The 17,319-nt window shown below is 42.0% G+C and overlaps 1 protein-coding gene across 1 annotated transcript in view; it reads right to left on the reverse strand.

Annotated features, from left to right (window-relative positions):
• Positions 1 to 2,668: 2,668 nt before the first annotated feature.
• Positions 2,669 to 17,319, reverse strand: part of LOC110482174 (uncharacterized) — a 34,769-nt gene continuing 20,118 nt past the window's right edge. Inside the window, exons 8-11 of the mRNA XM_085590303.1 lie at positions 15,390 to 15,598; positions 14,803 to 14,875; positions 9,634 to 9,751; positions 2,669 to 3,612 (exon numbers count right to left, since the gene is read on the reverse strand). Coding sequence (XP_085446429.1) covers positions 3,417 to 3,612; positions 9,634 to 9,751; positions 14,803 to 14,875; positions 15,390 to 15,598 — 596 coding nt within the window. The 3' untranslated portion in view covers positions 2,669 to 3,416. The remainder of the gene's footprint in view (positions 3,613 to 9,633; positions 9,752 to 14,802; positions 14,876 to 15,389; positions 15,599 to 17,319) is intronic.

Genomic DNA, 17,319 nt, shown 5'->3' on the forward strand with positions numbered 1-17,319 from the left:
GAGTATCCCCAGTGAGGGAGACTCCACACCCTCTCTGTTCCTGTGGTCCATCACTGCACAGCAAAGTTCTTCCTTGTGTTCAGGTGGAACTTCCTGGGAGTCATTTTGTGCCCATTGCCTCTTGTCCTTTCACTTGGCATCACCACCATCCCCTCAATACCTTCCTTTTGGATACTTCTAGACATTGACATAAACCTCTTGAACTTTGTTTTTTCCCTTTCAAGTGGAAAGTGGTGCTTCCACTTGACTTTAGGGCTGTGTCTCCAGAAGAGACCCCATGGCTGTAGCAATGAGCCTCCCCCACAGCACAAGGCAGAGTGTGGGGAGCCCCATGCCCAAGGAGCAGCAACCCCACAGCTCCCAACCCAAATGCCAGGTTTGGTGCTACCAGGCAGAAGCAGAACGGCATGGTCACAGCCCTGCCTTCAAGTGGAAATCAGCCATTTTCCTCAGGAAGTTCTGTGGGAAAGGGTGAGGAGCCACAGTGACACTGCCAGATCTCCTAAATGGATAGAGCTCTGGGTTCAAGGCCAGGTTGGATGGGGTTTTGGGCAGCCTGGTCTAGGGCAAGGTGTCCCTGTCCATGGCAGGGGGATTGGAATTAGAAGATCCCTTTAAGATCCCTTCCAACCCAAACCATTTGATGACTCCACAGGCCTGTGAAAAAAGAGATGAAAGTGTTCTCTTAGGAAGAGACAGGCCAGCTCATACACACAGGGAGAAAGACACTTCCCTTCTGACACATGGTCTCCTCCAGGGTGTTTCCATGCCATGAAAAACATAAGTACTGTGAGGGTATTTGCCAATTAGCTTGGGACTTGGCACCAAGTGCTGCATCCCCTTGGGCTGCTTAGTCCTGAGCCCTTCCCGTGTCGTGGAGGGACAGACAGCCCCTTCCACCAGCCTTTCTGGCCAACATGGGGCAGGGCCAGGGCCCACATGGGCACACAGCAATGTCCCCAAACAGGAGCCAAGCCCCATACCAGTCTGTGCAGGTAACCTCATTCCTCTGCTCTGCCCATTCAGCCCTTCAAAGGCAGAGCCTGGGGGCAAACAGAGCAGACGAGACAAGCTCTAGTCCAAACACTGGAGGCTGCTTAGTTAAGAGATAATTTTGATTTTTTTTTTTAAGTCTAGGTGATTTTTTTTTTTAATGTCTGATTTTTGTTTTTAACTTGAAACTTGTGAAAATCACAGCATGATCTTTGCTGGCTGAAAGTCTTCCCAACACCAGGGTACTGAAGTTCAGCTTCCTGCAGTGTCCTGCCAGTGCCTTTTGGTGCTGAACTTCAACCATCTCCCGGCAAGGAATGGAAGTTCAACCTTAGCAGTCTATTCAGTCTTTTGTCTTTCTGCTGAGAAAGTGAAAACACTGTTCATAGTTTCAGTGCCAACTGCAGTTTGTGTTTCAAATTAACCAAAGTTCATTATTTTACACTTTAGGTAGAAGCTGCAACAAACTGTTCACCAGCAGTCCAAGCAATAGTATACAAGCCCCTCTAGGATCCCTTGGAAGAGCTCCTGATGAGTTCACCAATGTTTGCACATTAACCTCTGGGTGAAAAGCCAGCCAGAGGGATGTGAGAACTCTGCCGAGCCCTCCAGAGCATGACACAAAATGATGCAAGTGTGGGAGCTAGGAGAGAAAAGGTTTTGTGAGCCCAGAAAAATAATAAAACGTTTAAATCCTTAATTGTTTTTCTTGAAGATTTATCCAAAATCAAGCTCTACTTAAGCCTGTGAGTTTGCAGAGCATTGTCAATAAATTAGATCATGCACACAAGGCAAGGATTTCAAGCCAAAAAGCTCTAGCCCTGAGTCGCTTAACAGCAGCACGCCCCAGAAAAACTACTCAAGATGAAACATGAGATATGTATTAATTATCAATGGTCTAATAGAAAATTTAATGAAGACAAGTATCCTCTTGCACTTTATCCACAATAACGATGATAGTACGTCAGCGAGGCGCATACCTTACAACGTAGCAGTGAATGTCAAGTCTGAAGCCATTACAGCAATTCCCCACAATAATGGGCAGCCAATGCATGGGCTTGTAGCACTTAATCAAAGTAATGACATCCATCCACAATTATTTATGTTATGGTAACAAAGAGCTGCCAAATGCAAAACAAATGACACGAGGATTTGCAAGTGAATTTCTTCCCGTAAATTCTCCTTAGGTTATGCTTTAGGGCACTCAGGATGGAAGTCTGTCTTTATCCAGAGCAATATCAGAACCATGGGGTTATTGTGCCATGTTTTACTGCCCATAAACAATGAACCCAATGCTATCACCAAAACGAGCTCTTCGGCCAACAGAACTGTATCAATATCACTTGAACTGGCCTTGGTTTACACCCAAGAGCTGTCTTCAGAATTTTACAAGAGGAAAAAGAAATTATTTGGAAGATGACCTTTGCTTACTTCTGTCTATCATGGAAAACAAAGACCCAGTTGTATCAACACTTAAACACACATTTAACTTAAAGTGTATGAGCAGTCCCTACTTACCTCAATAGGTTTGGATTAGAGCCATTATAATTACCAACCATGAATCTCTATTAAGTGCAGCACTGTTCTTTCAGGGGCATTTATGTGGGTGTTTGTATAAAAACACTGTCAAAAACTAAACACCAGTAAATATAAAATGGCAACATTCAGGTTCAAATGTAATGAACTAATTTATTTTTTTTAACACTACATCCAACTGTTTTTCACCACTCACAGATGTCACTAGAACAACTTGAATACAAAAAAATTGCTTAAGAACAATAAACTACACAGACCAGCTAATATTGATTGCTTTAAAAATGCCCCCTGTTAAACTTAAATAATAGCCAAATCTCACTGCAGTAAATGTACTTTTATATCATTAAATACTAATTTAACAGAAATGTGACTGTGCAGTGAAAAGCACTAAAATGCTGGAAAACTGAAAGATTGCCCTTTTTTTTTGCCTTATTTTTCCTGTGCATTATACAAGTCTCCAAATTAACACCTGAAAGAAGAAAACAATAATTTCATATTAGCTGGCCACGTAGTCACACAACCCAAAGCTGGGACTAAGCTTAGCTCTAAAACGCACTTTCCAAGGCCCGTGAGAAGGGAACTGCAGGATGCCTGTTGCTGTAGGACACGTGAAAGCACGAATCAATCTATCTGCTATTTGCGAGGTAAAGGAGAAAGTTTAATATCTGACTTTGACTTTTATACTTTCTCAAAGGTGACATTGGATTGGAGGGTGAATGGGCCACCTCTCCAAAGACATTGGACAAATTACTAGTATATCAAATTTTCTCCACCCCCATAAAAGAATGTAAATAAAATGTTGTTTACAGAAATTGTGTGGGAAAGTTCTCCAAAAGAATGTAAACTCAGAAGGCTTTAGAAAGAAGAATCAGGGTGACAGACGCCTCTCACCACAGGCTCTGGCCACCCTCGATGACCAGGTTGTGGCCCGTCATGTAGTCCGAGGCTTCGGAGGCCAGGTAGACCACGGCAGCCTGCAGGTCCGTGGGCTGGGCCAGCCTCCCGGCCGGAATGTCGCTCAGCCAGCGCCGCACCAGCGGCCGCAGCTCCTGCGAGCAGATCAGCGGCGTGTCGACGATGCCCCTGCAACGACCAAAGGTTTACAAAGAGTCCTGCCCAGAAGGAAAGGCAGCACCGAGGGGTGTTTGAGATGTTCGTTCAGAAGGAAAGCAGGGTAACGGTACAAAGGAGATGAGCACATCCAGCCTGCTCTGCCCTTGCTGAAAGTCATGGTGTGAACTTCCATAGCGCTCCTTTCCTATCATCACCTTTTGCTGCTGATGGGCAGCTCAGAGGTTTCCTCTCAAGTACACATACAATCACACGATCTTAGCTAATAGCACAACCCCTTTGCCTTTAGGTTACCCATAATCACCAGTTTAAATTTCTTTTCCAAAAAACAAGCACACCATTGGAAGTGCAAGTGCCTTGAATTGGGTCTGTCACGGCTCTTGGGAACTGTTGTCCTCCCACCAATTTCTCATCACTCTACAACTAATGTCATACAGTGTGCTTGTGTGCAGCCCAGAAACTGAAAACAGACCAACTCCCCATATGTCAAACAACGAGGGGAACAAAAGCCAGCACCCTTCTGGGCACCAGAGCCTTTCCACACAAAAAAAAGGAGGGGCAGAAATAAGCACAACACACCCAGTGTAATCCCCCTTAAATCAACACCTGACAAATCACACTGATTTACCTTGTCTTGCCTCTTTTACATTAATGACTCCACTATTTACTAAAACTCTGCTAAGTTTGTTTTTTTCAGGTGACCTAAAAATGATGCTGCAGGAAGCACAATGCAGGGCAAAGATTTGGCTGGCTTTTATGACTTTAACTGCAACTGATTTGTCATACTCCTCCTTAACAACATATTTGTATTTTGCGAAATGTATAATTTTTTCAGCCCCTGAACAAATATATTTACATAACTGTGTCTAACGAGAAATTACATTTAACTTCTCAGAAATGACAATAACTAAAACCTGAACTGCCAATTCCACTTCATTAGTGTGGTAGAAATGCATTCCAAATGTTAATAAAAATTCCAACATGCTGATAAATTAGCGCTTCTAAGGAGCATGTGACACCTTGGTTAACATATTCAACCTCAATTATATTTCTCTTCAGCACCCTGTTATCTGGAACCTTTGCTGGCAATCAGAGGTGCTGTTTTTCAGCGGCCAATTTTCTAGATAATGTAGCTTATCAACACTGTGGGTAAACTTGCCAATGAAATCAGGCTGCACTGAACCACACACACGCTAATTGCATCTCTTTTTTATGCATATTTACAGACTGTCACTTCAAAGAAATCAGTGGCCCATTGAGGCAGCCAGTTAGCTGGAAGAATTGCCTCTTGCAAATGAAAATTAGCAAACAAGCTAGTGATAAATATGAAATGAACAAAGTATAAAAATGCCCGTTTTGTTCTGAAACTTCATCGGCATCCCAATTTAGACTTCCAAGGAAATAATTTTTTGAAACAGACTGGATTCTGGGTATGAGATTTACCTTTTGTTTTAAATGAAGGCTGAAATCCACTATTTACTCTGTTATGAAGTGGAACTAATTCAGATTTTCCCCCAAACATTTCTGTTTGCACTAATCAGGCAGGATTTAAATATCGGCTTTATATTTTATTGTAATTGTCAATAAAGAGCAGAGCGGTTTGGAAACACTGAGCAATGCAACTCACTTAAGTTCTGGCAATGGAACAAAATCAAGCACATTCCAGGATAGGACTGCGAATGGTTTACTTATTTCCTTTAAGCAGAGCCCCCTAGTCTCCGTTCTTGCTTTCCCAAACTCCTCAAGAACTGGTTTTCTTCAGAGAGAAATGTGCTTTGAGCAGCAGACATGAAATGTATTGAATTCCTTTCCCTTACGTGCCTCTCACTGAGCTTACAAAACCATCACCATCATCATCATCATTCTGGCTTTACACTAGCAGAGACCAGAATAAGATCCATATGATTTTCTTTTTTCTTTTTTTCATTTACAGATATATTTTAACCCCAAGGGAATGCAGATTAGGGAAAAAAACACACAGTCCTCCAGCACAACAGATTTTGCTAAAAAAGAGGACGTTTTTCAATCTGTTAAGAAAAATGATCTTTGGTCTGATCACTGCAGTCTGCGAATCACCGTGCTGTGCCTCTTGCTGGACCTTTCTTTAGGTTCACTCCACATAGCAAAAATTTAGATGTGAAACCAAACTTCACTACAAATTTTTGTTATAGAAATGGGAAAAAAATATAGCGCAAAACTTAAAAGTTGCAAACACACATACTGATGGCACTATAAATATTAGGCATGTCATTGATACTACACATCTTCTGGGAAAGCTTGGTGCCAAGTTGGGCAATTTAACGTTGTCGAACCCTTTTAGGCAGATTTTAGTTGGCTCCTAACCAGTTCCAGCAAAGACAACTGCCAATGCATTAATTCCCTACCTCATCTCGTATGCAGTGCTGAGCCTATCAGTACTTTCTGTTGCATGTCAATGTAATATCAAACTGCTGGTTCCTTAATGTTAGATATGAGCATCAATATTTCATTATTGATACACAGGACAATTTGGGACATGACGAGGGGGAAAAAAAAGACCACAAAAAAAAAAAAAAGAGAAAAAAACAATTGCCTGAAACATTTCCACTTTGAGAGACACATTAGGAAAAATATCACTTACCAGATACTTAACTGGAATTGTTACGTGCACTCAATCCCCAAATGAGAGCAAAAAAAGATTCCATCTGTGTGTAACTTGATTTCTTTCAGATGAGTTATTAATTTGAATGAGTTAAGTACACTCCACTTAATCAGGAAGTGTTTAATCACAAGATCCACTTAATTGGGACATCTCCCAAGGAATTAAGATTTAAGTCCAAAGATACTTACCAGCAACGACTGCTGCTTAATGGGGATAGTAATGCTGCTTAATTGGGATGCCTTCAGGTGATGCTGGGGTGCTCCTTCACCTGGCAGCTCTGCCTCTCCTTCCCCCTAATGGGGTGCTCCCCAAACCTGCAGTGATCCTGCTGCTTTCTGGGGCTACAAGCCTGGTGCAGCACGGTGTGGCTGCTTCCAGAGGAGCAGGGCAGAATGCAGGGCACACAAAGGCTCTTTGCCCAGCAGCCCACACCCAAATCCCTGCAGCCCATCAGGAGGGAACATGGTTCATCCCCCAGGGCTGCTTGGCCTGGCTGTAAGTTGACCTTAATATCAATAATTATTAATTAATTATTATTAATAATACCTTCCACCTGCCCATCCCAAAGGTAATCACATAATGGCGTTTCATGTCTTGCTAATCAAGAAGGCAGTAATTAGCCAAAAAAATAGACATTGATTCAGTGTAATGGCTGCAAAAATGACGTGTTCAGTGCTGCACATGTCAAAAACCAGACACCTTCCAGAATTTCTTCTTCCACCACACCCAACACACTTCCATGTCCTGGAACCAACAAAGAGACTAAGCCCTGTGGGCAGCTGGGCACCAGTCAGTGCTCTGTAAAGTTCCCTGACTACACCCAGGTACCCTCTGCAGTTCAACCCCCACATCCATTTCAGGAAGACTCCAGGACCTTCTTCATTTTTTTTGGCATCAGCTCTACAGCAGGCTATGAGGTGATGGCACTGGATGGTGGTGCAAGCACTGAGCACAGGTTCCACAATAGCAACAGCATAAGTCAGCCAAAACATCCAGGGAATCTCAGCCACCTTCTCTCCCTGGGCGTCAGGTTTGCCTGGCCAGCAAGAGAAGCCTGCATGTTCAATTTTATAAATGCAATAAATCATCCTAAGGACGCTGTCATAACATTTTATGCATTGCTAACTTTTATGCATTGCTCTGCATAAGTTTTATGCACTCATTAAGAAATTAAGTTGATAAAAAGTGACCAGATAGGAAGAGGGGGAAAAGGCCAAAAGGTTTGCATGGTGAAATAATGTTTAAGGCCAGACTGGAGCATTTGGAGCTTCAGACAGAGGCACACTGGGAGTGCCATAAGGTTTTAATGCAACCATGACTGGGAGGGGCAAAGTACTTAAGGATACAGATATTTTACTTATCCAGAGCTGATCTTGGGTACTATTGTGCCTTATATCTACATCTGCTCTCCTCAGACTCCTTAAAATCCCACCCTGTTATGACACTGAGGCTCCTGCTGGTGGTGGGTACTCAGATCAAGTGGATTGAAGGTGTCCCTGGTCCTCAGTGAGTCACATCAAGACACAGTGACACTAGTGGGGTCCACAGTTTTGGGGATGGGTCCAAATGTGCACTGAAATGCAGGTTCACATCTCACACAGACAGGACTATAAATGTGAATAGTTATTTGCTCAGAAGCAGATGTGGCTTTTGCTCATGTGATGAGGGATCTGAGCACCATGAACTGCTGCAGGCTCCTTCCTCATGCCCAGAGGTCCCTGGGCAATCCCATCACGAGGGACTCAGCCAGAGCTTGGAGGATCTGTGAGGGAAGTTCTGCTGTTCTCCAAAGCAGTTCAGTCCAGGTTCCCACCTGCATTAGGGAAAACTGCTCTGTCCACAACAGGGGACCTCAAAGGCAACAAAATATTTGTTCTCCCTGTGTCCTTCCTGGCTATTCCTGAAAAAAGACCACATCAGCTCTTTTTTTGTAAGATTTTGAGCTCAGAGCTAGAGTTTAAGACAGGTAGAGATGATCAAAATGCAATCCTGTGTTGTCTTGAAAAGTAGAAAGAGAAGCTGTCTATTTTTTCTCCATGCTCTGGCAGCTGTCTCCAGAAACATAACTTCTTTAGAAGTGAGTGCTTGCTTCCAAGCTGTACAAAACAATGAGTTTTGATCATTTGGGGCCTGTATTTTAAATTTATGTAAGTCCCTAAGAAGCGGGTAATTCCTCCTGTAAGAGCCTCCTCATTTAATTGCTGTGAATGTGGCACAACTATCCCACCTCTGCTGGTGCAGATTACCCGTATGTTTTCAGACACAGCTCCTGCCAGGTCCTGCTGAGCTTCCCTAATTCCCTTCATCTCCCCAGCTCCCGAAAGCCAGTGTGAATTCACTAGCACTAGTTGTAGGAGCACCATTACAGTCTGCTAGCATGGGCATAGGGAAAATCCCATTAGGAAGTAAGATGCTGTTGAAAGAATCTGTGGATCACGTAGAGTGACGGCTGGAGTCTCTGGTATAATTAGTAATAAATAATCATAAGGAAGACAGCTAGCACAAGCAAGGGGAGAGCAGACCAGCGGTAAAAACAGAAGCACTTGCCATTAAGCTCTGTGATTTTTTTTCCCCCTCCACTTTGTGGATTAAAATATGTAATTTGTTTTCCCTAATTTGATCTACATTATTATCTTCATTATTACAATTTAACTCCTGGGTTAAAATCCTGCCCTTCTTAGTTACTCTGATTGACTTCAATGGTCTACAGAATTTGACCGCTTCTAATTAATGCTATCCACTTGGGTTTCTGCTCAGCACTATCATGCACTGCTAATTGTTTAATAAAATGACTGGTTGGGCATGTGCATGAGAAGCAGGGAGACACAAAGTGGATCTGGTAGGAAAACTTTTCTTTGTGAATAAATACCCTAAAACACAGAGCTTGAAATCTCCAAGAATAAGGAAAAATGTAATTTGTAATAATTATATATATATATATTTACAAAACTACACCTGGCCTGTTGGAGCTGAACAATAGCTCAATAGCAGCAATAAAATGTAGCTTTTAAAGTGCCTATGTATTTGTCTCAAGTAAAAAGGGAAAAGAAGAATTGTCTGTTAAGTGTCAAAACCCCTTTCTTTAACCAGAGAAGGCTTGGACAGACTAAGGAAATATTTCATCTGGAAGGGAAATGCTAAAAACTACCCTTCACATTATTGGAAAACCTATTACCAAATGCTAAAACCTCTCCTTAAATCCCTGAGTATACACAGCAACAGAGCAGGCTTGGTTTTAAGTATTTAAACCTTTGTTAAGGAAAAGACAACATAAAAAGGGATGCAATCCACCTGCTAATTAGAAACTTTATTTGCTGAGATAGTGTTCATTTGAGCTTTGTAGAACATTTCATTCCCTTTGTAGTTTCAAAATGGGACTACATTTTACTTACGGGGAAATGCAGTTGACTTTTACTCCTCTGTCAATCCACTCGGTTCCCAATGTCTGCGTTAATTTTACGACCCCGGCTTTGGAGGCGTTGTACGCCAACTGCTTCTGTGGGTGAGGGACTACAAGGGATTCAGAAGAAGAAAATTATTTATTCTTCCCAAATTAAAATAGCTTAGGCACTACACAGACAACTCCCTGCATTGAGATGAGCTATTTGCCCTTTTGCCAGGTACCAGGCAGGGAGAAGCAAGAATTCAGCCACCTACAACAGAAACCCCTAAATATGTATTTTGCCATCTAACAATTTTATCTCAGCAGATGGGGTACTGGAAAACAATGGTGAAAATAAAAATAAAGACATATAAAAGATCCCATATTTGGGCAAAGACAAAACCTTGGGTGATGAGACAAAACTAATGTGTTAAACATATATATGCAATACTTGGCTGCTCTGAACAAAGATAAATAATCATGTACACATATGCACATTCATATATTATATACATATGTATGTTTCTATACTTGTACACTGTAATACTAATAAAATATATTACCATATAATTCTAAAATATTATATAATTAATAATATATGCATTCTGTGTTATATAATATATTAATATTATTTATTATATTATATGTGGTAGATAATACATGATAGCTGAATATGACAGCAAATTGTTTGATATGACATTATATGATAGAATATGATATAAGTGCATAAAAGATTTTATATAACATATTATATATAGCTTCTTGGAACAAATTATTCTCCCTAATTTTTAAATTATCCATAGTCTGAGGCAAACACATATTATCATCTAACTAATGTTTGTGTGGATGTGAACACAGGTGCATCCCAAAAATTCAGAACACCCACCACTTTCAAAATCTGAAGCTTTTGAAAATGTTTCAGAGATGTCACATGTCAGTCAAAGACAGAAAATGATCAGCTTGCTAATTACAACGTTCAAGCTTGTTAGTGCCGTGTGCTCGGGTGGCTCTGCCCCTCTCCAGCTCAGTGAAAGCTACTTAAGGACAAATCCCCAGTGGGTGTAAAGTGCCTTAAGCCCACGGGAGTCAATCCAAGTCAGTCCAGGTGTTGGGATTCACACCCACACAGTATCTCTCCTTGGACTTTTCTGGCTGCCATTAGGACTTCATTAAACAAATCCAGTGCAAAGCATCCATCCATAATTAGCTCAGTATCAGCACAGAGCTTCACTGAGCTGCTGACTCTGATGGAGGGAGAGGGGGAGAAATCAGGGCAAATATCAGTAGTCACAAAGACAGGCAATTCCAGCCTGTTGGGCTGGATAACGCTGAACCCTGGAAGAAAGGGAATCACTGGGTTTGCACAAGGTTCAGCAGCCAAACCCCAACTCCCAGCACTTTGATGAAGGCACATAAGCAGCACTGGTAGCTGGCATTAAACTGGTCTCAATAAATTAAGCTGATGCATCAGTTCTATATCACTCCCACCCATGGCATCCCAACACACCCACTACTGATTTTATTGACTTAAAAGTCTTGGGTTTGAATATCTCAATGTAAAGGGTGGAAAGAAGGTGATAACTGAGTTACCCAAACTCTAAAAGAACCAAAAAAGCCCTGCTGCAAAGTAGTGAGCATGTGAACAAGGATCTTTGCCTTGAACAGAGATGTTTGTGATTACATTTAAATCACACACATGATGGGAGCAACAATTAGAGGGGTGTTTTTCTGCATATGCTGCAAGTTTGCTCAGAATTCAGAGGTATTTTCCTTGCTAAAAAGAGCATTTCATGCCATGGCCCTCCTCTGCCAGCATTTATTCTGCACTCTTTTTTGTTCAATAAGAAATAATTTGCATTTTGACCAGCAGAACTTCTTTGCCCTCAGTGTGTGCCTGTTGCCCCCTGACGCAGCTCGCTGTGGGGGCTCTCAGAGAGATGGGGAACGTAATTTCTTGATTAATTGCCATGCATCAGCTCCAAGTTACATACAACTTCGGTAGTTAACCTTGTAACCTCCCAAAAGCAGTTCTTTGCTAAACTTTCCAAACATGTCTGGCTGTGATAAATCATTTTGGTGATCATTTGCTAAGAGGAGAGGAGTTCTGGCACTGGCTCTGCACCTAACAGTGCATGTGGGTGAGAGCAAGTTGCTGCAAGCCATGAGAATCAGCTTCTGACTTGGGTGATGAGACACAGCTATCAAAAGTCCTTCCATGGACTTTTGTCTTTATAAGAATATATGAAGAAGGTAACTAGGAGCATGAAATTTTCCCCTGCTGAGACACTCAGCCCCTCTCAATTGGAAGAACTCAAGGAGAAGCCAACAGATGCTGTGAATCTCTGGTGTTGGATGGGATTTCTGCACTGAGCACCCCATGCCACCTTCTCTTACCTTACCTTCTCTCTCTTACAGAAAGAAGAGCAAATCTGTAACCCTTCAAACTCATACAAAATGGGGTTTGTGAATTAAGCTATGCCTCCAACAGTGTAATCAAAAAATCTGCATTGCTAGGGCTTCTGGGAAGTGAGAAGACAGACAATAGGAGAAAGCAGATAAAAATTCTGCAAACATTAGCTGTGTTATGTTTTAAACACCTTTGTTCTGACTTTGGCTGGGGTTCTTTTTCCTAGTAACTGTTACAGCACTGTGTTTTGGATTTAGGACGGGAATAATGTTAACACACTGATGGTTTTGCTGTTGCTGAGTGGGTCTTACTCTAAATCAAGAACTTTCCAGGGCCTCCTGCTGCCCTGCTAGCGAGGAGGCTGGAGGAAAAAGAACCTGGGAGGGGACACAACCAGGACATCTGACTCTTAACTGGCCAAAGGGGTATTTCAAACCACATGACATTGTGCTGAAAAACAAAACTGGGGTGAGTTGGCTGGGTACATTAAGCATTGGTCAGTGGGTAGTGAAAAACTGCACTGTGCACCACTTGGTTTTTATGTTCTTTTTTCCTTATTATTATTTTCCTCTCCTTTTCTGTCCTAATAAACTGTCTTTATCTCAACCCACAAGTTTCACCTTTTTTTCCTAGATTCTCTCTCCCATCCTTGGAGGGAGAGAGGAAAGGACTGTGGGGTTATACCACAACAACCTGACACTGCTCTCACCCCATTGTTTGGTGTATCAGGCTTCCAGCCTGACCCTGAAGCAGCCACACAATATTAATGAGAGGTGCACACAGAGCAGAGCAGAGCACTTCCCACTGAAGATATTCACTGTAAAAATTACAGCTCTGAGTTACACCTGAATGAAGGGCCGAGCTGCCGCTGCTGGAGCACATGCCTGGAATAATTCCATTGGAACACCAGAATCAAAATGCACATATGCAAAATGTATGCAGCTTATCTTCAATTAATTAAAGCTGATTCTGAGCAGTGTATCTGGAAAAATCACAAACAAAAACCTCCCTATCCTGCTAAGTGTCTCCTCATTTTCCTGTATCTCTGAGGAAGGACTCAACCTACAACAACAACAAAAAAAATATCCCCTAACTATTTCTAGAAACATTTCATACTATGCCAGTTGGCCAACGTACTTAAATAACCAACCAACCAACATATTTATTTAACATTCAGCAGATGGACATGATATGAACATCGTGGTTTTCAGTCGTAGTTTCATAACTACTCGATTTTCTCAATGCCAAGATTCAAACAGGTTCAGAAGGTAAACACATCTCTCCATCTCTTAACTTCTGGCCTAACATGCATTAACTTTCACTGACATTTAAATGCATCTTGGGATGACCCTTCCAGGTTGCTCTCAGGGCTGCTTTCCAATGTTGCTGTTCCAGGAGCAGTACTGCCCTCAGATGTGATCCCCAGGTGAAGTCTGGGGGTGCAGCTCCAAGCTGGGGCTGGGATGGAGATGCTTTGTTGGAATGGCATCACCACTCAGCTCAGCAGAGCTGTGCCAAGCCCCGATGGAAGAGTTGGAAAAAGCCTCTCCTTAAGCAGAGCAGACCACTGCTGGGCTGCAGCAAGGCTGGGAGCTGTGTGCCAAACCAGCAGATCCCCAGTTTGTGCCAATTCCCAGAGCTTCCTAACTTTCTCCAGGATGGACTACATCCCAGGAAATCTTGCTTTGTGACAATGATGTGGATGGTGACAGCCCAAGCACAGACCAGAGCCCGACTGCTCAGACCAGAGCAGGAAAGCCTGAGGTACTTGAAATTTAAAACCTCACAATCTTTTCAGAACTACTTTTCTTGGGGAGTTTTTGTAAGTTTACAAAGTTGGTATGAAGGGATTGTGCCTGTGTTTAAGCATAAGTAAAACAGCTGGTAAAGGCACTTGAAAAAATATTAACAACAACATTATAAATGGATTTTTGAAAAACCATTTAAAGTTACTGTGCAATAAACTGAGTAGAATGACATTGAATGTCAAACTGGGCACAGTAAAAATAAACATTATTCCAAAGGAAAATAAAAAAGACTGCATATTTATGTAACATTCAGCAGATGGACATGATATTAATACAGGGGTTTTCAGTTGTACTTTTATAGCTACTAGATTTTCTTGCCTAACTTGGCAACCCAAGGCACCATTTGATTTTTGGATTTGGACAATACTGCAACAGATGTCCAGACCAATAAAATAAATTCCTAAAGGGCTATGCTTAATTTGTGTAATTGATCAATTTTTGTTACATGGGCTTCAGCTCAGCAGCCTTCCAGATTAGCTCAGCAGTAGGGATTTCATTCCATATGTTGCAATGGTTTATTGGTCCTTTTGATGACACTGCTGATTCAGCAGCGTTGGTGCAGGCACCTGTTGGCAATGAGAATGTTATAAAACCCACGGGTACCAGGGCAAATATTGGCAAAAAATCCTTTGGGTGGCTTGTAAGCTTCTTGTGGGCTCAGCTTCCCACATGCCAAGGAGTTTGCCTGGAACAGCATGGAGGGAACAGCACCTCTCCTGTGGAATCTGCACCAGAGGCAGAGGAGGTGACTCCGCCTTTTCTATAAAAAGTAATAAGTGCTCTAAAACATCGAGGACAGATAAATGTTGAAAAATGATATCAATAAAAATTTTGTAGTACATTTCCTCTAATACGAAATGTCAGTGATTTACTCCTTCCCAATACAGGTTTAATTGATTCAAATAGCATCGGTAGTAATTAAAATATGGATTCTGAAGCACAACTGTTAGCTCTCATCACTCACCTATTAAACTTGCCATAGATGCTGTGTTAATTATCTTCCCATATCCTTGATTCAGCATAATGCGGCCTGCAGCCTGTGACAGAAATTAAAGGAAAGACCAGTGACCCTTTCTGTGATTGTGCTAATAATGACATGGTAATAAATTAGTCTTTTCAGAAGAGTTGATGTGCTAACACATTTTTTTTAAGTACCTGATATAAAAACTTGGTATAAAAATGGCTGATGCAGGCAAAAAATCCCACTGCCGTTTCACACCTCTCCACTGTTGGCAATATTTTTTTTAAAAAATCATGAATGTTGGGAATTCCCCCCTCCAAGCTTTCTGGACCCTTTAAATAACCACCCTTCAAAAAACTTTTGGCCATTCTTTAATGCCTGGGATTGGGTAGCCAGCAAGTACCAGCTGCTTTTGAATGTATTAACCAAAATCTGTAATTAATAGAAAGCAAAACTCCCCCAAACTCCACAAAAACGAGGAACAATTTTATTGTGATAATTATTAATAAAGTGCTATTATACCTGAGATAAAATAAGCACTTAGAATGTTAATATTTGCAAAACTAACCAGTGCAGTATTTCACACTTACTTGGCAGCACAAAAACAATCCTCGTAAATTAACATTAAAAGTTTTGTCCCATTCCTCCAGGGAAGTCTCTTCACTTGCAGAGTTCAGATTGATTCCTGCATTGTTGCATGCGATGTGGACTGTGCCCCAGCGAGCCACGATTGCATCCACCATCCTTTGCACATCCTCAGGCTTGCTTACATCTGCTGCCAGGGCAAGGCTTTTAATGCCTGCATTGAAATAAGAGTGATAGAATCAGCAAGGGAATTCACGGGCGGGGGGGAGAAAAAAAAATTCTATTTTATGATTGTTTTTTAATCCGTATATAGAGATATTTTATATATAGCTATATTTTATACCTATGTGTGTGTATATATGCATTCCCCCTTAATTCATTGCTCCACAAATAGCAGCAGAAGGCGTGTTTGTTTCTGCAGGAGCATGATGAAGTCGCAGAGCGCTGCGAGGTTTGCGGGCTGGGGACCAGCCTGGAGCCCAGGTGTGGGAGCAGCAGCAGGGCGAAGCTTGGAACGCGGCACCATCTTCTGTCCAAAGCCTCAACTGCAGCTTCCCCAGCTGCACATGCTTTTCTTCCGCCAGGTTCCCCCCCACAAGATGCTACAGAAATCAAATTAATTCATCCCATCCTCATCTCTGGGTGAACTACAGCGTGCAGGGAGATGGGAGCCTCAGACAGAACCAAAGCAGTGGGAAGACCTGCAGGTGCACAGGTATGGCAGTCATAGTGACTTGTTTATTGCAAATCACACTGCCAGAATAATGCAAATGTCTGGCAGTGATTTACCAAATTTGAAACATGAAGAATTTGTGCATTTTTTTTCCTAAAATAATCCAGCCATTGACTTTCGTGCCGGGGCTGATCTGTAAATAACTTCATTTAATTTATTATAAAAATCAGCTTTAAATAACCTTATAGTTAGACAGCATAAGAAGCCTCCTGAGGCACCTGATGCCACTGGGATTATACCCAGCCACTGGGATTATACCCAGCCTCAAAGCCAAAAAAAGCTACACCAGTAAGGGCTGTGGTGAAATGGGTTTTAGTTAAGGGAAGAGGGAGGCAGCGAGTGGGGTTGGACCATGATCAGCAATCTGGGTAAGAAGTTGCAGCTATTAAAGCAAGATATTTTTCTTCTGTATAAATGACAAATTTGTTTCACACTGGTACCTCTTTTAGATCATTCTGATAAAACATTCAAAAGAAGGGATCAGCCTATTCCAGGAGGAGACTCTCCCAAAATTAAGCAGAGATGGAGGCTTCCAGGAAAGCAAGGCAAAGCAGGAATTGCCCAGTGGTGTGTGTGAAGAAAATGGCAGGAAAGAGGTTTTTGCATGGAAAAACTCATCTCCAGTGCCTCCAGGAACCTGTCAGAGTGCACAAACCAAGGTGATGCCACTCTGAGGTGCTAGGACATGGGAGCTCCTGTCCCTTTCAGTGATGACACCATTCTCTTGATTTCCATGCAGAGAAAAAATACAGACAACTACAAAATGGATGCATGCTCAGCCACAAAACAAGACCTCTCATTTTATGGCAGGTTTTATGCTAAATATGCTGAAAGAATAAGAATAGCCAGACGGCCCCTAATTGTTATCAAGACTTGCAATGCACAGGGAGTTACTGCAATCTTTCTTTTTCCATTTACAGATAAAATGGGTGCAAGTGTGTTACTAATGGTAACAGAAAGACTCTTCACCTGCCCTCCAACTCTCACCCCATTTAGAGCTTCATCTTATAGGTCAGTTTATAAAAATGAGACAAAAGGTGCCACATGTGAGTGTCTAGTGAAGAAGCAGTGAAACCATGCTCACTTCAAACCAGAGCCCCACACTCCACCTTAATCAATTCATCTGATACTCCTGCACTCTGAGAGGGGGGAGGAAACCACTTTCTGTCTCTCCACTGTCCCCTCAAACGACCAGTTAAAAA

Source organism: Lonchura striata, chromosome 12, assembly GCF_050655825.1.
Source record: "Lonchura striata isolate lonStrDom1 chromosome 12, ASM5065582v1, whole genome shotgun sequence".
In the NCBI taxonomy this organism is placed as follows: Eukaryota; Metazoa; Chordata; class Aves; order Passeriformes; family Estrildidae; genus Lonchura; species Lonchura striata.